The sequence below is a fragment of the Rhagoletis zephyria genome, unplaced genomic scaffold (assembly GCF_001687245.7).
Source record: "Rhagoletis zephyria isolate East Lansing unplaced genomic scaffold, Rhagoletis_zephyria_1.1 Rzeph_scaffold_04503, whole genome shotgun sequence".
In the NCBI taxonomy this organism is placed as follows: Eukaryota; Metazoa; Arthropoda; class Insecta; order Diptera; family Tephritidae; genus Rhagoletis; species Rhagoletis zephyria.
This window is the reverse complement of record NW_016161586.1, coordinates 19,607-41,426: the sequence shown is the minus strand read 5'-3', so window position 1 is coordinate 41,426 and position 21,820 is coordinate 19,607. Positions and strand designations below refer to the sequence as shown.

At 33.7% G+C, this 21,820-nt stretch overlaps 1 protein-coding gene and 1 long non-coding RNA gene across 2 annotated transcripts in view; one reads left to right on the top strand and one right to left on the bottom strand.

Annotated features, from left to right (window-relative positions):
• Positions 1–8,985: 8,985 nt before the first annotated feature.
• LOC108370829 (uncharacterized) overlaps positions 8,986–21,820 on the bottom strand; it is an 18,983-nt gene continuing 6,148 nt past the window's right edge. Inside the window, exons 2-8 of the mRNA XM_017626242.1 lie at positions 14,968–15,104; positions 14,649–14,892; positions 14,463–14,577; positions 11,382–11,523; positions 9,963–10,036; positions 9,298–9,606; positions 8,986–9,227 (exon numbers count right to left, since the gene is read on the bottom strand). Coding sequence (XP_017481731.1) covers positions 9,408–9,606; positions 9,963–10,036; positions 11,382–11,523; positions 14,463–14,577; positions 14,649–14,892; positions 14,968–15,104 — 911 coding nt within the window. The 3' untranslated portion in view covers positions 8,986–9,227; positions 9,298–9,407. The remainder of the gene's footprint in view (positions 9,228–9,297; positions 9,607–9,962; positions 10,037–11,381; positions 11,524–14,462; positions 14,578–14,648; positions 14,893–14,967; positions 15,105–21,820) is intronic.
• Positions 9,515–10,316, top strand: LOC108370830 (uncharacterized). Its single transcript, XR_001848677.1, has 2 exons — positions 9,515–9,900; positions 9,971–10,316. It is a non-coding gene; the product is annotated as an uncharacterized LOC108370830 (long non-coding RNA).

Here is a 21,820-nt window from a genome sequence, read left to right as displayed (position 1 = left end):
TTTTAATGCATTGTTAACCAACTCATCATTTCACTTGTGTGCAAATGTATGTATATAGATAAACAATAATTGGCTTAAAGCCTGATTGTGACAACTTAACTTAACTTAACTTAACTTAACGGAACGTAGAACTTAGAGAATCAAAATGAAACAGATTTCGACGTGGCATTAAGTTACAATAAGCAATGAAGCTATAGAACTTATTTGCAATCAAAAAATAAGGGGATTCACAGGATGTCATAACAATCATATTATCATAAAAGTCATGAATTTGTCTGTCTGGCGGTTGCCATGAATCTACTTAACCTTTACAAAATGTATGACAATACATGTGACTATTTATGATACCTTGCAAATCACTTATTTTTTTGTCAAATTTTGTCTGGATATTGTTTTAGCTAAAAATGTATTTGAAATATACTGGAAAATCTATTTACCACTTTTATACATACAAACATACTATATGTAGTTAATTAACAGTTTTGATTTTGTTCAAACTTTCTGAATTTGAAAAGATATTTGTTAGAAAAGTTGAACCTTTTTTGTTATATTTAATATTAAATTTAGGACTAAAAGTGAGAGTGCGTGACGTCCATAGCGTCACCGCAGTTACCAAAAAAGTTGAATCGATGTATTTGTATGAAGTAAGCTAGCTGAACAAAGCTGACGGAGACAGTGATGCACAAATTAGCTCAACTTTTAACTTTGCTTATAAGTTTGCGGCAAGTGACAACTATTCTATGTTCTGTTAATATATTTGAATGTTAGTGAACATTTTTAGATTTACTCAAAAAAGAAATGTTAAATATCAAAAAAGAATCAGTGATGCCAATTTGGTTAAATTTGAATTTTTCGTGGGAATGGCATTAAATTATGGGGGAATTAATTATAGAAACGATTCTTAGTGGAACATTGCTATTAGGAGAATAAATTACATCTTCTAATAACAATCTGTCTTTACGACACTTTTCACTTTCACTTTACCTTTATAAATATTTAACACCATCATTTCTCACTTCGCTTTCGGTGCCAAGCTAACGTCCGGCAAAGTTTTGAGCAGTCAATTAAAAGTAAGTATTTATGAATAAGTATTTAGAAATTGTTTCCAAAATAATTAAAAAAAAACTGCGATCAGAAATAGGCTTGGAATTGATACTTTGGAGGCAAGTTTACAAACAGAACAACTGTTTAAAAATAAAACCAATTTGATTTTAGTTCGAAGGAATAATGCCTGATATGCATGCATATATTATAGATATGCTTTGCGAAATATACTGAGAAGTAATAGTTTTATATATTATTAAAAACGATTGTCCTTATTATCTCATAATTATTGATATCACTTGGTTTTTTAATACAAATAACAATGAAGTGCTTTAAATAGTAAACGTTTTTTTGGGGAATACCATAGAAAATAGGGGAATTTTTTCAGTAATTTCCTCCAAATTCGCCTTAAAAGAGTTGGCATCCCTGGAAAGAATAGCTAATAGAATAAGTGCAAAAGGTCAAAGCAATTTCGGCAAGGAGTTTATGATTACTAGAGATGCCAGATCCAAATAAAAATAAATATAATAACATACTTAATTTTTATATTAAATAAAAAAACAGTTTTAATAACCAGATTTGTCGAAAAGCTATCAAGTAGCTAAACACTTCGTAAATACGTAAAAAGTGGAGATACGATTTTTCTATATTACGATAACTATGTACATATATGAGCATTCAACAGAAGCTTTATAAATTTTGGCCCTGCTTAAGGAAATGGTTACATTTTTTCGAATTACCAATTTTACTGAATTTGTTGCTAAATTTTTACATGCAGCGTATGTAGAAGAAAATATGCATGACCGTCAAGAAAAGTGGGCTACAAAACGGCATACTTTTCTTTCTAAAAGGGGTAATTAGGGAGTCAAGAATTTTAAAGCAAATTTTCACAAAGTTCTCGCACTTGGTGATGCAAAAATATTCACATCATGCGTCAAAAAGTGCGATAGCAATCCGAAAATTGTCGCTAACTGGTTACAGAATCTCCCCAGATGTGTTCAATTAATCGACGCTGACAATGATGGGGACGCAATGGACGTTATGAACTTTCACTTTCAGAACTCGAATTTAAATTTTTCTTTCATTTTTAACTTCCTACTTATGTTTAGAAGGCCACAAAAAATGAAAATTTATAGCAAAATGTCGTGTCAAAAAGGTGTAACACATGTACATTAGGGTGTACGAGAAATACTTTTTTTTACGTACGTACGTAATTTTCTTAACCTCTATGTTTTGTTTTTGCCTAAGTAGGATGTATATAAAGTTTTGTTGCTGTAGGTCCATGATAACCCGACTTCAAGTTGAACTTTTGGTTAAGATTGTATTGAGAATACCGCTTGTTTTCTTGCATGTCCTTCTTTTCGTTTTGTTTTTTGTTTGGGGACCAATTATGGATACAAACGGGAAGGTGATTCCCAAAACAGCGAGAGCTAAGGCGCCACCGTGCTTTTCTGCTGCAGGAAAAGCACAACGCTACGTATTATGAGATTGCGGGGATAGATGGTCTATCATAGACCACGTGGTTGACGCGTGAGATGTCCCATAACAATAGCTTGGGTACGTGGCACATTATCGGAATCAACGGAAATCTTCGAGATGCTTCAAGAGTGCCTAATTTAAGGCGTATACGATTGAATTCCAAGATGGCACGGCTTATTTTACGTTAAAAACAGAAACGGAAAAATTACGGGCCGATTTTATAATAGAATTAAAGAATATTTTAAAATTTAAAGGGTGCTTTATTTTGCTGATCGATTTCATAAAGCCACTTTAAAGATGAAGGTGTCCATAAAGGCTCTTTAGTTAAATACCCAAAATGGAAATTTAAATTACGTAATGGTCCTATTTGTAAGAAAAAAGTAGTTAGTAGTAGTTTTCGTAGCTATAATTTTACATATTTATAACAATCAGCTGATGCAATTTTGCCGATATCAGCATTTCCAACTTTGGTACATATTTCCATTTAAATGAACCTTTTGTTATTATTCAATTGCCTTTGCATTATGAAAACACTTCTTGTTTAAAGAACATTTAAATGACACTTTAACTAAAAGGATACTTTTGCAAAAGGAACTTTAAGTGTTTCATTATGAAATTGGCCCTAAGCGATACACCCTAATGTACATGGATACTATAGTCATACGTGCATATGTAAAATGTTTGCATTCTAGTTCATGCTCCTTTTGATTTAACAACTTGCCATGAAAATATTTTTGTTCTAATTTCATTAAAGCTAAACCCTTTTTAAGCGATATCATCTTATTTTTTAAATTGTTGGAATATTTTACTTTTTTATTTCTACTTAATCTTCGATTTAAAAAAAGTTTTCATATCATGATATTGCTTTGATTGCGTTCTCTATTGTTTATTTATTTTTCTAAATTTGTAACTTTTGTAATCCACTATTTAATTTAATATGATTTGGTATGGCTTAAGATTTAGTTAAACTATTTAGCACGTTACTTGTATTTATTTTTTGATTTGCAATTTGAAGTTAAAAATTTATTTTAAGTTCTAGTATGTATTCTACGTTTGCTTTAGTTTAAATGTAATTTGCCTAATTAGAAATTGTAGCTTAATGGTTTTTCTCTGAGTGTAGCACTGGTGCTCGCATAACTGCGTAATTGATTTTTGTTTTATTTATCACAGCATTTTTATTTATTTATTACGTATTCTTGCTAGTTTTTTATTGTTCCGGGCTCAACTTAATGAGAATTTGCCCATTTGATGTAATTTAATAAAAATATTTTATTTTTTATTTTTAAATTATTTTTTTATCTACATTTTGTCAATTTTGTCATATTTTTTATACTCGAAACAATAAAATTTTTGTATTGGATTTCACTTGGTCATATAATATGTTTGTAAATACTTGACCCTCGCGTCTTACCTTAAAAGAAGTCATATTTATTCCCTTAACATCTTGTGCCCATCCAAAGCTTTTTAAAATACCGTGCTACAACTATTTTTACACACAGAGAAATTAATATATTCGCGAAACCATGGGCATATATAGAAAAAATTTTATCTTTGAAATTTTACAACACTTATTTTTCGAAAAAAATTATATGTTAAGGACTCATATACACTCGACAACATCCTCGAATTCCCAAATTCTAACTTTATAAGTTAAAAAAACTAAATTATATTTCCGATAACTATTCGTCCTTGTGCACCAAAAAATTTAAATTTTTTTTAATTTTACATATTGTTATTCTACATTGTTATTCTACATTGCACTGAACTCTTTAAACAATTTGGAATTAATTATATATTTCAAACTACACTCAGAAACAAGCATTTCCTTAAAACAAGAAACCAGTGTCCTTATTTTAGAGTAACTGCGTCACTAATTTGAGGAAGTAAATTTACTCAATACAATAGGGAATTTACATGAGGCGATTTTCCAAGCAACTTTTAGTTGAAAGCAACAATCGCCTGGTGTAAACGGCCTTTCAACTAATCGCTTTCAATGAAGTTGGTCGGCTGCCTACTTTCGTTCAACTTTTTATTCAACTAATCGCCTGTGAAAGTTGAATCATGTAAATTCCCTATAAGTAATAATTTTGTCTGCTGTTAAGACGAAGTTAATTGTCGGCTGTGGCGTCGCGTGAAAACTACTGCTTCTTGTTCTGAGTTCGCAGATTCCAGTCCGGTTGGAGGTAGACAGAGTAAGTAAGTCAATTATTTCAATTCAAATACAAATTACAAATCGTAAATTTAATTTCAAGTATGGAAAACCCCAAATACTCAAATACAATTTACAATTATAATAGAAAAATTAAATAAAAATATTTAAAAAAAAATCCTGGTATGGGACTCGAACCTTTCATCTCTCCACTGGCACTCCATTGCGACTGTTTGTGCACCGCGAGCAAAATCACATACTTATTCCTTTCACGGCAAGTTAATTTTTCCTAAGAAGAAATAAAATAGTACTGAAAACTAAGGTATTGTGTTTTCCTTAAACTGAGTCAAATCGTTTACTTATATTAAGGCAGCCATATCTTTGGATCCATTGCAAAAAATCATAATGTCAGAACTCGGTTTTACTATATTTTGTCTATACTTTCGTGAATAAATATGTATATTGATTGCTTCGTGTGTTTCGAAATTTTTTTGGTTTTTATCGCACGATATAAACAAAATGACGAACATTTTGTAAATATTAAATTTTGCATTTCACCCCTGGTTAGGGGTTTTTTGCACAAACGTGTATGGAAAGGAAGAATTCATTATGGGATTACATCACCCTGACGGCGGGAAAAATAGGTAAACAAATAGGCCTGGTTTCTCCAACTGGACTTAACTTTTAAAAAATTTTAACAAATAATCTGAATAAAAAGTAGGCTAACTTTTGACTTAAGTCCAAAAAAGAGGTTAATACAAAAATCGACCCCCTCACCGCCTAACGGCTAAACTTTTGTGGAGGTATTTCTTTCCATTTAAGTAATACACGTACTAAATATCCGTCAATAAATACGGGGTTTTCATACATTTCGACACCTACACCTAGCGGATTAATTCATCTTGCACATTGCCTTGTCATCGGTTTCTGCACTAAGATTGAAGTTTCAAGTTTCTAGCTAATCGGGAAGTGGGTCGAAAATTGCGGCTAGCAAAAGCAACGGACTACGTCCACACTTCGGCCACGTACTTACCAAGGTTTCGCCAAATTGCTTCGAGTTATGGTAGGTCATTAAGACATTTGTTATGGTGCGAGTAACATCGCAGTAAAATTGTAAACTTTTTTTTAATAAAGAAATGTGTTTTTCATTAATTTATACTAATCGTGTGATCTGGGCTTAATTCCTAATTTTGTCGCAAATAGTCGACTTGTGATCCTTTTATTTCGGGTTTACAAGACTTAAGGCCGAATTCACTGTGCTGAGTTAAACCATTGTTAACTTAACCACCAACAAGAGTTTAACTATGAATTTATATTTACAGTCACATAATAAGCTATGGGAATTCATGTCGTCTGGAAATATACAAATTGGTTCCACAAACAAATTTTAATTTCACAGGAGTTTAACTATCAGGGCATGCAGGTTTAAACTCTTTTTAATTGAGCACTGTGAATATCAAAATCGATAGTTAAACTCTTGTCAGTAGTTAACTGCGCACTGTGGATTTGGCCCTTAAAGGCTTAGGGTGTCTAAATTAATTTTTTCCAATGCATTTTTTAATTTATATTTTTTCTTCATATTCTTAATTCTTAGCTGCTGATTTTATTTTAGAGTTCGATTTTTCGACTTTAAGCTTCATATTTTTTTACGATTTTTTTGGACTCCACGGAATTTCATGTCTCACGACTTTAAAGACGAGTTTACATACATCATTCCAGATTATAGATACATATTCAGTTTTTTTTTTGTTTCAAGAAAAAGAGCAAAACTTGTGTGTTATGACCTTACCCAACGGAAAACTCTTCGCCCTCAAAATAAAATTGAATTCTGCCGGTTAATATAAAATTTTACTCCTGGCCAAAACTGAAATGCGCATATGTAAACTCGCTCAAATGATTTTCTTCTCTTCACAACATTTCCATTTTCCTTTGTGAAATATCTTTTTAAATTGTTTGTTTTTTAAGCATTTTTATTTTATACATATTTATATTCATAAATACCTTACTTTTGGCATATGTATGTATGCACTTCAGATTTATGAGCACCATTAATCATACTGATTTCCTTCTGCAGCATCATTCTCATCCCACTGTGGCAGTTAATATACAATATGTATTTATATAAAACTAAATGGTTGTTGTTCCTTAAACATTTGTTTAAACATAAAAAGTACATATACACATGTGTATGAATGTACGGGTATATACAAATGCGCCCATATGTGTACATACTTAATTATGTGCATGGTATTTTTCACCCTCAGAGGCGGCTGAGTTATCACAGCAGTTAATTACAAAATGTATTGATTAAAAACTGAGCTTTTATCAGTTAATATTTATATACATTCAATGAATAAATAAATTAAATTGATTGCCCGAGGTCAATAAATTAATTTTAAATTTAGTGTTAAATAAACTTTGCTTTAGGCAAATCAACTGATCTTTCATAAGCAAATATTAAAAAGCCTGAACAAAATTAAGATTTTTTATTATATTTAATTTATTATTCATGCGAATATTGGTTAAAATAATGCAAAGCATATTCCAAATAAAGTATCAGAAAAATTTTTACAACTAAATAAAAATAGAAAAATCTATTAAAACTAAATGCAAGTAAAGTTATAATAGGAGCTTCAGTAGATTTCAAATTAATACTAAAGTTTACATTAAAAAATTCATTGCGTCAAAACTCTCAAAAATAAAAAATTAAATAAATTAATAAATAACGAAATAAAGCCAACAATAAAATCACGAAAAAGATTGGAAATAAAATAAAAAGAGTAATTAGAGACTATACAAAAAATTACGTAAAATATTTAAAATGCAGTGCAATAGAACAAAGTAAAATAAATTCACGAAAAATAAGAACGAAATCTTTGAGCTAAAACTAGAGCACTTTTACAGTAAAATCCAGATTGAAACATGAAACTTAAAAAAAAGTGAAATAAATTAATTGTTTTGTTGTGAAACTATGGCCTAAAATATACCAAAACTTCGTTTTAAGTTTTGCTCTCTGAAATCTAGATTTCTTTTAAAAAGGACTTCAGAATTTTAAAGATATGATAAATTCAAAAAATATTTAAAACATTCCTTGCATTGTGGAATAAAAATAAAGTTTTTTGGTTCATGAGGACGAATGGGTACTGAAAATGCTCTTTTAATTAATTTTATTTATTTTTAGTTAAAAAAGTTAGCATATAATTTTTTCAAAAATAACTATTTCAAATTTTCAAGGATATTCTAGAATACAATTTTAGAAGAATTTTTTCGATACTTATTAGTCTTTATGCACAAAAAAAGGTATTCTTCACCTCATTTTCTCTTTTGTTTGATACTCATATTGGTACTCTGCATACAATGCACTGACTTTTTAAATAATTTTTTGAAATAAGCATAATATGACTATTTAAACTCTATGATCCGCCATTTTGTTTGGGATGCCATTTTGGTTACGATGTTTTTTTTCTAAAAAGCATTGTGTTCTGTGTGGGTTGAACTTTTCAGTTTATAAATTTATTGTTACGCTTCAACTGAAAAAAAAATCGTTTGTGGTGATTTGCAAACTTTTTATCGCGGCCAAGACTAGTGTAAAATAAAATAAAATAAAATAAAATAAAATAAAATAAATAAAATAAAATAAAATAAAATAAAATAAAATAAAATAAAATAAAATAAAATACAGTAAAATAAAATAAAATACAACGAAATAAAATAAAATAATGATAGGTCCTAATATAAAATAAAATAAAATAAAAATAAAAATAATCAAAATAAAATTAAAATAATAATAATTCTGCACTAAAATTTCTATAACATATTAATTCGAAATTCGATAGTAAGCAATAAAAAAGGAAGTTCAGTGAAGGTAAACACATATTTCATATAACTTAAACTAATTTCTGCCCACCTGTTTTTCATCTACGCAGTTCCCATTGAGTATTTAGGCATACGGGAAATATAAGATTTCCAAATTTGTACACTTTTTTTGCAATTGAAAAAATTTCATTTCATATGAATAATAAAATATTTATATCACTTTCAGTGCTTAAATTCTAATCTAATAAGTATAATGAAATTGTTCATTAATTGTTTGCTAAAGCCGTAGTTTTATTCATTTTATTTATTTATGTATATTGATAATATTTTATCATATTTATGTATTAGGGTTTGCTCAAGCCGATAAAAAATTTTTAAGTACCTACATATCTACTGTAGGAATTATTAATTTAAATTTGTATGCATAGAATTTCGCGTATTAGTTTTTCCTATTAATTTTAAATTTTATAATTGCACAGTTATTTGGTATACAAAAATATGCTTTTAACAGTACCTTTATTGCCAACTTTTCTCATTCAAACAGTTCATTGTTGCCATGGATTTGGTGCTAATTTACTATTACTGTTACTTATAAACTACATTTTTTTCTATTAATTTTCACTTTTGCTATAATCATGGTGTTCCTCGGGTTAGTGTGTACTTCATTTTGTAGATTTGGCGTTTTTATTGCTAATTTTCGCTCAATTTAGTGCAAACTTTTGCCTTTTAATTTCGTGTTCTATATATAATATAACAGTTTTTTTTAAATTTAATTCGCGAGAATTGTTTGTTTCTACTTTTCGTCGTACTGTATATTTTATTTATTATTCACATGCGGCTGTTTACATTTTTTGTCTTTGCGTCTCAAATTCACCTTATACTCCTCTTTGTTAATATTTTATTGTTGTTATTTATTTACTTAGAATACTTGTATTGGCTTGTAAAGTCCTGTGTAGCCGCAGAGGCGTGCTCGCAGTGCAGGAATCAAAAAGGCAGCTGAAGAGATATCCTTGAGCAGGTCAGCACATTCGCACACCAGCAAATACATTTTATCACCTCGTTGCGAAGTACTTTTGTGCAGTGCGATGCGACGTAGACCAGCGGCGCGCGGCAGATAACTTTTTGGGAGTGGAAAAAGAGAGAAATTATGTTAATTTTATGTTTATTCGAAACATCTACATATTTGACTTCTGAATATTAATAAGGTTAATTTGCATTTAATATGTGTACTGCAACTAGGTACATACATATTTATATTAGGGTGGTAAAAAAAAAAGTAAAGTCGGAATTTTAATGCTACCACCCCTATAATTTATGCCTAAAGCCGAAATATGGGAAACCAAATGATCTGGGTTCTCTCAATTGTACAGTTCGTTCGGAGGAATCATTTAGGCGGTAGTCACTTAACCAGGGTACTGTATATCACTAAATAACTTATTAATTTCCCTAACTAAAATATCAATTTTTCACTCACCGATATAGCATTCGTGCTCCCGTCCAGTACAACCAATTTTTCTCGAAGCGTTCACCATCATCACCTTCAAAAACCTGAAACACAAAGTATAGTTCGATAAAAAAAAAATATTTAAAGTACGTGAATATTAAAGAAAGTAATAATGTATAAGAAATTGAGTCGGAAATATGTATGTACATGTGTATGTAATTTGAAGAAAATTCGTGCCCACTCCTGCCAAATTAGGTTTCAGCATTTGTACATCTTCAGCGTAATTTTCCGTTGAAAATAACCAATCAACGTCAACAAGTAATTCAGTTTCACATTCTTTAAAAATTTTAGAATCAAGTACATATGTACATATACATAACTACATCCAAGTCAGGAAATCTGTGGCAATGTGTATTATACCCTGTAAGAAAATGCGCTACTTTTGTTTATAAACGAGATCCTGTGTACCCAACTTCAGCCCAACTGAGAGGCACTTCAAACACACCACGGATGGACTGAAACAACGGTGAAAATCGAACTTTCAGATACTTGGCCTATTTACATGGATGGCAGAAAATGTTAAAAAAATTACTGATCTGAAAAATTTGTTAAAAATGCTAAAATGCGCAGAGAAGAGCCAGAAAATGTCTAATGCTTTAATATTTAAATAGCTCATATTAGGAGAATAAATTTATTACATTACAAATATTTTTTTATAAGTGATGCCACATTTTTATAATGTTATAAAAATTCGCCAAAAACCGCGTGATACGGCAAAAATTTCTAGTGCAACACAAGCAGGTTGAAATAATTTCTTGCAAGGGATTTGCGTAATTTCAGTTGCAGTTACTAGAGATGGGCACGGGATATCGGGACCCGCGGCACCCACGGCACTGATTTCAAAATGGCCGGGATGGGCGGTATCGGGAAGGTCTTTAACAATTTTGCGAGCGGGACGGGACCAAAATCCTTTCCCGAAATTTCCGATAAAACTTGCAAGCTCCGAAAATTCGGGATCGGGATTGAATATTTAGTCCCATGCCCATCACTAGCAGTTTCACCTTGCAATTTTTACTTCCGAATGTTATTTCTGCAACTTTGTAAAAAGCACTTTCTGGCCTTTTTTGATAGAAAAATACATAGAAAAATCTACTAACACCACTTAAAGGCAATTAGCGAAATTGTTTGGTTTACGCTCAAACCGAAAAAGGTTATACTGACAAATAAGACGAAGAAGAAAAATTGGAGACCAAAGGACTAGCAAATATTTAGAACTTTCTAAAAATTGCATTATGCAAAAGTTTCAATATTTTCATGGTTTTAGAAACTTGTTTTAGTTAGTTTAAAAAGGGCTTTTGGTAATTAACGGTGTTCCTGTTGGGTTACTGTATTTAGACGCCCACACACATACATATTCCCTTCGCTATTGTACTTATATATTGTACCTACCTTAAACACACTGATTATGTAGCCTGTTGCTGGCGTTTGTGTCTTCTTGAAACTACCATTTTCATTGGACGCCAATACCAAAGGCGGACGGCATATGGCAGCCACTTCGCTGTACAAGTCTAGAGTGTGCGCGGCAGTATATCTACAAAAAAAATTAAGAAAAATAAATGAATAAAAATATATTGAAAATGCAAGGCTCTATTATTAAGTCAGCACAATGCAGGGATTTTGTAAGTCTGTATGTATGCATTTATGAATAATATTGGCTAAATGGACTATATTGAACTGTAAGTAGAACACAGTGTACTTTGCGCTAATATTTACAGATCTAAATATTACAGATATTACGACAGACAAGTTACAAACGAGGGCAGACAGGGGTTGTATCATCTATTATAATGAAAATGTATTTGCAATGAGATTAAATATTATTTAGGCAGTTTTAGACGTTCAGTTTCATAATTTCCTTGTGTATCTTGAGTTGCAAAAAACCCAAATATTTTGTTCTTGATCGAAGAAGCAAGGGTCAATAGAGTTAACACAATTTTAAGGGCAAACGTGGTAAGAGGGTGGTATATCCAACGAACGATTTCGGACGCAGCTATATAGAGCTTTATCAATGCTCTTACTTAACAAGGATTTTCCAACAATGTGAAGCGATAGTATCTCCCTCTATCTATGCATCGGTTAAAGTAAGTGCGTTTTCGGGTTGTTCTTCATGTGTACCGCTTTAAGCAACTAATCGAACCTGACCGAATGTAATAAAACATGCCAGTCGTTTTGTGTTTTGTGCCAACTGATGCCCAGCGGAAATACCAACTCCATCAGGTATTTCCATCCTAGGGAAAAAACTTCCTCTTGCCCTACACCCGCCAGAGGGTACTGTGTTGAATACTTTCATGGTTGGAGTGTTTGTGTCCAATATATACATATCTATAGGTCTTCGCATACTACAAGAGCCGTCTCATCGGAAGTTGTCATTATACAGCACTGGCATGATGAGGGACTTATGGGATGTGATTTTTGTACGACCAGGTTAGGTTATCTTGGCTGCCCTTAGTCAGCACGGGAATAGGGCACACTTAGGCCAAAATGGGCACAGTTTGATGGCATATTAGAGACTCCATGCGTCCCTCCTCTTACTTTAGAAGCAAAACCCATTTGAAACTCTGATGAAGTACATGAAACCGAAGATCCTCACAGGATCCAGTTCAGCCGGCCATTCAAAATAATAAAGGAAAAACGAGCGTCGATGAGCCCTCCAAAAGGCGGGGTAGTGGCACAGGTATTACTCTAACCTTTCGATTTATTTCACATCACGGCAATTACTGCAGTAATCGTTTGACTTCATACTCGTTCTAATAGCGTGGGTTCCCATTGAGCAGTGCCCGGTGAAATCTCCAAGCGGACAAGAAGACGAAATTACTTTTATCCAACTAAGCCAGATATGTGTTGTTATTATGCACGTAAGCTTCGCAGACCATTTCGTATTTGCCGGCTCGATAAAGTTATTCTCCAGCCAGAGTTTGCAGAAAGATCGCTGTATGCCCGTATTACGAGCGGTACTGATTATAGACAGTAAGATGCTTTTCCTTGCTAGTTTATCCGCAACACAGTTTAAGGACTGGGTATACAACATGAGTGACGCAAATCCTTGCCAGCCCACTTGAATTAAGTCTAAATTCCATGATTACTTCATAGCTGCCTAGTTACCATAGTTACCAGAAAAAAAGCTACTGCATCAGATTAATAAGAGAATCGACTGGCCATCTTGTAGCTTCGTTGATAACTGTTAGTTCAGCGTGAAAAACGCTGCAGATATCCGGCAGAAAAAAACTTAGCTTAAGTGAGAGTTCTTCGGAGTATTCCCCACTTCCCCACCTTCAGATTAAACTGGGAGTCATAAGTGTAGATGGCTGCTGAAAGAGAGTACGAGTTCAGGAACGAATCCTCCTGCCATTCACCTCTTCAGGGGATTCTTGTTTGGAAATGATTGATTCCTCAGTCCAGCTGGCCAGACTGTGTGGTCCAAGCGCCTGAAGTCTGCTGGAATATCTTTTAAAATTCTGGAGTGTTTGCACCTCATATCACTCCAACTTATCAACTCGTTTAATCGAAGTCGGTTTCTTTTTCAAACTTGTAACTGTCAACAGTGACGTGGGTGCCAAGACGCGTATGCTCTGACTGTTTGTGTGATGACAGGAGATACTTCGTTTTGTCCTCGTTCACCACCAGACCCATTCGCTTTGCTTCTCTATCCATTCCCAAGAAGGCAGAACAGACGTAGCCCTTGTTTTTACCGATAATATCGATGTCGTCGGCATACGCCAGCAATTGTACGCTCTTGTAAAGAATTGTGCCTGAGTGGTTCAGTTATGCGGAGCTTATTATCTTCTTCAACATCAGATTACAGAAATCACACGAAAGGGAGTCACCTTGTCTGAAACCTCGTTTGGTATCAAACGGCTCGGGGAGGTCCTTCCTTATTCTGACGGAGCTGGTGGATTGCTCAACGTAATTTTACACAGCCGTTCTAGTTTTGCGGGGATGCCAATACTCAGAGCTAACATTGTGATTTTTTAAATTTTTTTTGAGATGGCATATTTTCAAAAACTATTTTTTTTGTAAAGAAAAAAAATGTTAAAATATTTCTTTTCATAGAGAATTTTGATGTGTGTAAGTGTGATATTTTTCAAATTATTTCCTCGCCCCGTTCTCGAAAAATTTATTTGGAAAACTATTAAATCGATTTGTTCTTGTTTTTGTGCTGTAACGTTTTTAAAAATTAATCAAGCTAAAATTTCATATTTATTTATTATTTACATATGTTTATGCATCAACCCTATAAATTTTAAACAAATCAAACACATCTAGTGTGAACCCCGTCAATTTGTACCAAAACACCCATATACACCTTTTGAACAGAGCTAACATTAAGTTGATTATTGGCCAGCAATTTGGTCAATTACCGCGCCTATCTCCCATAGTTAAAACGGGGTGTTTGAAAAATGCAAGAATTTAGTTCCGAAAAAGCCTTACAACTCCAGAACATAAACATAGAGATTGGATTTGCAAACTTACTTTAGTGCTTTCGGCTCGAATTTCGACAGGGATGAAACGCGTATGCCCGAGTAAAAGTTCGATGGATCCGTTTGTGTAGTGTTAATTAAATAGTAAGAGATGAATGGGAAGTCCGCTGTGGAGAAAACCAAATATAATTAAACATTTACTGCTTAATAACTAAATTACCTTCAAGTCCTTACTTACCGTTTTTCTCCATATTGGCCAAGAGCATGCCACCCACCGCCGTATTCGCCTGCTGCACCTCCGATACGAGTTCCGCTGCAACGGCGCGTTGCTTCAGCAATGGATGTGCTAATGGTGATTCCAGCATTGGATCGATGGGTTCCAATGGGCTCATCAAATGTACGAGTATACATAGCTTCGGATCGGAAACCTCGAGTATACTGAGTGGACTATTGGTTTTACCATCGGCCGATGGTGCGGGTAACTAAATAACACGAAAGAGTTTGAATTGAGTACTGAAAACTGAGTTACGCTACATCCATCATGCTAATTGACTCACCGGTATACCCGCTGGCAGAAAGCGACTGACACTATGTACCGGTATAATAAAGCAGTCACGATCCAGCGCTGACAACGAAATCGGTTCGGAGCGCACAGCACCCGATGTGCCAGCCGTATTGTCGGCACCAAAATTCGCTGGAAAAATTTAATTGAAAAAGTAAGGGTGATTAATTATTGCAAAGAAAATTTTTTCATTTCATTAGTATAACAGTTAGACAACTTTTTTAGAAACATAGTTAGCCCAAAGCTTTATAAAGCTTGTTGTTAGAAGATTTACAAAGCTTTGGCGAGCTTTTAGAACTATTTCGTTATTAAGAGTTATGCGCACGTAAGGCTCCTGTTAAAAGAATTTCACAAATGAGATATAAGCAATAAGCTTTGAAAGCTTTCGCTGGTGCTTTCACAGTTTTATAAAATATTAAATATAAGTACTAAATATATCATATGTGTCATTTTAGAATTAGTTAGACATTAAATTGACTTTTTAAATGCACAGCGTTTGGTTGAAGTGGAAATTTTACAATTTCCGCGAATAATTCAGCCTTCGTAGAGCTTCATCTTGTTCGAAAAATTTACAAAGCGATGGCTCGGTCTCATAGAAAATGCTTTGGAACTACAACAATTACAAGTGGGCCAATTCCAGCTATTTCATATCAAAACATGACTTAAAGCTTGGGAAATGCCAACTCGCTTCTGAGAGCTTTTAGTCAGTCAGAGCCCATATATTGACGCATCCAAACCATATCATGCTGAGTCAACTTAGACTTAGTCAGACTTAGTATAATATGGTCGAGGCGTCGATATAATCTATAGATTACTTTATGAGCATTCTTTGCGGGATATATGCTGGTTGTCTATGCTTTAAATCGTGTTAGCCACAGAGAGATTTTATTTTTTTGACAGGCGTATTGTACGTGTGAAGTAGCCAACTGTGACTTACACCGACTGCTTATATAAATAACGATAGCATGGAGCTTTTAGAGCTAAGTGCGCTTTTCCTGCGAGATCTGTTTGGTCATCACTGGCTCAGAGATAGAGCTTTTAGAGCTAAAAAGCTTCTCCCGTGGGATATATTTTGGTCATCACTGGGCTACATAAAATATATAAAAAGCTGAAAAAGGCTTAGCACGCGCACGAATATAGCAGGGAAGACCAGTGAAAGCTATTTTTCTGAGGAGCGCTTTTAAAAGTTTTGGCACGCGTGCTTATTAAATTACCAACACTGCAATAAAGTGAACCACTCTGGTTGAGATGCATAACATCGTATGCTCATTTTCACTAAATGTTGACAGGAGTTAAAAGCTCTGTTGACCCAGCTAGTACAATTGCCAGACAATTTCAGATATCAGAAAAGTCGCACAAATGTCTGAATAAAAAGTTGACTATTTAGACAATTCGTACAGGTTTCGTACAGATTTTTGGGCGAATTGTCTGAAGAAGTTTATTTATTTCCTTTTCCGACATGTCTGATCGAATTATCTCCAATTTCGGACAGACACGTTTAATTATTATTTCCCATGATTTTTTGGTCAGACATCTGTTAGATATCCGCCAGAATCATCGGTAATTAAGTCAGAATTTCCCACGATGTATCTGTTAGACTTCCTGTTAACCTCTCTACGAGCTTCTCTGACCGATATCGGCCAGAAATCATAAAGATTTCAGGCTTTTCTGCCGACGATTCTCGTAGACTGGGCTTCGCTAATATATTTGTCGTTCTCTGGAGGCCATAAACGTCCGAAGTGTGTTTTTCTACTCTGCAGCCAGACGATATTCTTCACTATAGTTGCACATACTTTAACTACAAGATGGCGAAGCACTTGTGGTAGCAAAAAATTCAATTATTTGGCGAAACTGGCAGATGAACTGATTTTCTCACTTTACTTTTTCTGTCCCAGATAAAATCAATACCGCATTGCAGTCGGATCCAGGCGAGATAATGACTCCCTTGTCTGCTAGTGGTGAGCAAAGAGAGAGTATTCTTACAATAATAAAAATACATAGATCCAGTTCTCCGAATTTTACAGCATACGAAGCGTAAGTTCTCACTATTACCACCGCTTTAACGCACGGTGCTTTCTGTACGTTAGGATACTTAGGTTGCACGGCTATCCCCTGGGGGTTTCACTTGGACTCACGGCCCGTTGTTATAAAGTTTAGTAGCATGTTGAGCACTTCAATGCTCCAATAGGAAAAAATTTGTCTTACCATCGCAATGTATTTATATCCACGCTAAAATGTTGGGCACCAGACGTCCATTTTTTAGAATAGACCTGGGGGATGCTCTGTTTTGCGATTGATACTCAACTCGATTCGAAGGACGACACGGACTAATACAAATATATAGTGCCAAATATTCGAATCCCAATGATTTGCTCTTCTAATCGCAATACAGAGCAGGCCCCCTGCTGCATAAATATAAGGCCGTAGCGGCTTTGCGGTACAGATATATAATACATATTACTTGTGAAGCCATGTTTTTCGATGTCAAAGATAAGGCAGTACAAGGCCGTATCCACACCGTTTCCCTTGTTGCATGCGCGTTGCAGCAACCGAAAGGTTCGGGACCGCTATTGCACTGATATGATTGTTCTTTATGTGCTACAGTGACTTCACTAAAAAAGACGAGAGGCTTATCGGCCTGAAATCCTGTGGTTTGGAGTTCGAAGATTTACTTCTCCTACCTGCGCCCTTTACTATGGCATATACATAGGCGAGCCTGCTCTTTTAATCTTGGAATAATTAGGCCCAATGTTTTCTGAAAGGTAGGATGCTATCGAGCCCAGGTGATTTATAGGACGCGAAGTTGCAAAAAGCTTTCTCAATTGTTCCATTCCTTCAGTTTTTCGCGTGATGGAACCCCCGTATTACCTTAAAATCGCGAAGTTGAGATCCGTTTAACACTGAAAGTGATATTTATTAAAGATTATAGATCGTAACCCTGCCAGAATGAGGCAATGGAAAAGATAGTGCTCTGAACCATCCAGCTCGTTTCTAATCCATTCGCTTACGACGCAGTGCCCTTTAATGATACCGACTACTGCGCTAATAATAGGCGATCAATTCGTATGAGAGTTTTAGATCTTTTATCGTTGATACTTGACTAGATTTGCTTAGTAACGAAGTAGGTTCGTTCCTTCGCCCATCGTTTTTTGAGGTAAATTCAATGAAAATAAATTGAGTTGGTTTTTACACGAGTACAGGGGAAGCCTGCAACATGCGCAGACTCAACTGAGCACAGTTCAGTAACCACCTTGCAAGCTCGTCTCACGCGCAAGTATTCACTACGCCTGGTTATCTATACCACGTTAATGGTCTGTACACTACCAACATAGATACAAAAAAAATTCCAATTTGATTGAAAAATCAAACTTTCTCTTTTAAAAAAGACTGTAGTATTGATACTTTGTGCTCTTACTCCTTTAGCGTTGCTGGTTTCGGAAAACCATTTGACATTTTTTTTAATACTACTGCAGTATTGAATTAATAATAATATTAAGCAGTTAAATATTGTGCCATTTTATAAAGTTAGTTTGATTAAACAGCACAGGGGAAAAATTAATTAATGCTTATTTTTCGAAAGCATAAAAGTGATTCCAAAAATTTATACTTTAAAAGCAGTAAATCACAAAGCAACACATCGCAGAGTTATAGACCGTAAACCACATTATCAAGAAACGTAAGTATGTACTTCGTAGTTTCGACATAGAAGAAAATATATTCCTTCATTTGCATAATTCGATGTCAAACTTTCACCATAAAAACTCTCAATTTATTTTTCAAGGTCATTCAGTGAAAAAGCATTAAGGCCAAGGCCATTTTACACATTCTTCAGAATTAATCAGTAATAACGAAAGAAACCACTTTACTTCGCAAGAATATAAAGTTTTCTCCATCGTCCTTTTGACGGCCATTGTTCCCCTGTGTGAAATAATCTTCGCTATTTTACTTTCTTACTTTCGCTACAGTGTTAGGCATGGGAAAAAGTGGGGAGGAAAATGAATGGGAAAGGAAGCTTGAGCGTTGGGAGATAGCATTGGTGGGAAGTAGGGAAAGTGTAGGCAAATTATTTTAGCGTAACGCAACACACACAAACGATTTTTAATATTTTTGATTTTGTAACAACTATGCTGTGGAATTAGTTTTGCAGCAATGGCTTTTGGTAATTAAGAAAAAGTGTACTTAAATTACTGCGATTTTAATTAATTAAAAAAAAAGAAAAGTTTACTCATATTTAATAATGTTTAATTTAAATTTTTTTACTTTTTTTATTTTAGTCAGTCGTATTAAACGAAAATGGAAATGGAAACGGAAATTCAAACCTTGCCTGGCAGCATGAAAGCGGGCCGTCGTTGTTGCAGCTGCATTCGATAGCACCGTGGCAACCTGTTCATTCCGTACTCTAACACTACTGTTCCATCTTAATAGAGATATGGATGGCTTGCGATCGACAAGCGGCTGCGGTGCGTCCACTTCATAGGACTGAGGTGGAAGTGAAAATGATGTTGTGGTGGTCGATAACTGTGTGCACGCACCCGATAAGGCAGTGCACCTTTCTGCAATGAGTTCTGTTGATTTAGAGAATGTTTTTGTTTTTGCTCACTAAATTTCGTGTTTTCGTGTATGTATGCGCTGTTTGTTGTTTTTATTTGTTAATATTTTTTTATTTTTTTTTTTAGTAGGGACAAGTTTGTATAGGTGTGTGTGTGTGTGTGTAAGTGATGTTTAGTTGTGATGCTTAATTTAAATGTGTTCGCAATTGTGTATTTTTCGTTAATATTGGTCCCTAATTTAAATGATTAAATAATAAAAAAAAAAACAGAAAGTACATTACAAAAAAAATAATAATAATGAACCTTCCAAATGTGAACAGCGAACAGAAAGGTTCAAACTTAATATTAACTCAGTACTTGTAGCCATGTGCAATTTTCTCGTAAGTCTTCGCGACCAGCTATTGTACTATGGTCTAAATGCTTGTTTTCCTGGTCAAAACTGTGTTAACATCACTTTTTATTTTTGCTGTAGTTTAAAAAATACAGTAAAATAAAGGAAAGGTAAGTTATAATGCAGTAAACTATCAGTGGTCAAAGTCTACTTATTTTTGTACAATTGAAAAATCGATTGAGTTTGAGACATAAAGGGTTAAGCGATTAGATATTAAAGATGTGTGATAACTAGATTGCGGATTTTTATGCAGAAAATGAAGCCTAAAAATATGTACCAGATAACTATAAAAAATGTATACAATTTTATTTATTTTTCTTATAGTTAAGTGGTTCATATTTCTAGGCTCCATTTTCTGCATAAACTTACGCAGTCTAGTGATAACAAAATATTGCAAATTTTGTTTTGGTAATAAAATCTAATTTTTACTGCCTAATACATTTTGTATTTGATATTTTTTTACCTTAACTTTACATAAGGCTACAATTATTAAGGAATAAAAGTATTACATCTTGTGAGCTTGCGTTATCTTTCTTTGCGATTTCTGAGAAAACTTCTATTTTCGTAGGATTATTTCGATGCTGTTAGTAGTGAACTGTTTGTCCTTTAGAGGGGAAACTCAATAAAAAGAGGAAACAACTGGCTGTTTACTGTTTTTTTTTTGCTGCAAAGGTTGCTCATTTTAGTTTTTCGGTGGAAAAATTAAGAAACTCAGACTTTTCACAGTTTAAATACAAATTAGTATAATTTAGCAACAGTTTGCAAAAACTGCCACTGTATGAATGGGTTTTGTAACTAAGTGACATATTTTTTTCTTTCATACGAATATGAGAAAAAAACTGTACTGAATCTGAAAACTAAAAAAGTGACACTTTTAGACACCTGGGTCGTCAAGGGTTAAACATTTTTTGTCTTAGAGAAATGTGGGAAATCATATACCTACCTATTCGTAAAAAACTGAAGTTTTTTTAATGATCTACACACTTATTTAGCCGTAATTAGTTTTGGCCAGAAAACAGGATTTAGATTAGGGCATTGGTTTGAATTCCATACTAAATAGTACTTTAGAAAAGAAGCATCAATTAAATTTATTTTTTTCATTGAAAGTAGATATACATATGTGCATTATACAAAATGCACCTTTTAAAAGATGTTTGTGTATTCCAGTATTTATATTATTTGTGTTAGTTTCAGTCGGACAGGCATTGCATTAACCAATGTTTGTGCCTATTCTAAATGTGTTATCTGGTACTTCGTTGGCAGGGCAATGTTTAGTAGCATATCGCTCCACCAATCTTCTATTAGATTCTGATCTGGGCTTGACAAAGTGCATTGAAATGGTAGTATCAGTGTTACCAGCTATTTTTTGCTAGATTTAGCTATTGTTTTCGACACTTAGCTATGGAAATTAGCGTTTAGCTTTTAACTACTTTCTTGATTTTTTTTTTGTATCGAGTTAGCTATTTTTATAAAAAATTACCCAATTTTTTCAAAGAATTTTATCATTTTGAATTGATTCGCTAATCTTCATTATAAAAAATTGACAATGTGACTGTGCTGTACGATTTATCAAATTGTACAAAAATTGGTCGTCTGGCATGCCTACACTGAGTAAAAAAGAAACCACATCCACTTTGTTTCAAGCTAATACTAGGTTTATACATAAGTATTTTGTGCTCATTTTCGAGCTTCTGTAATTAGGAAAAGAGATTAGCCATACAAAATTCGTACCTCGTTAATGTGTAATTATAAAAGAATCTCAGATTAAACCGATAACTTTCCGGGGTCCAACCTAGTTTTATGGATTATTTTTGTTAAGAAGAGGAGAAATGTTAAATGTAAAGTATACAAATATGGGCGTCAGCAAGAAAAGACGTTTGAAATGGTATATTTAATAAAATATCAAG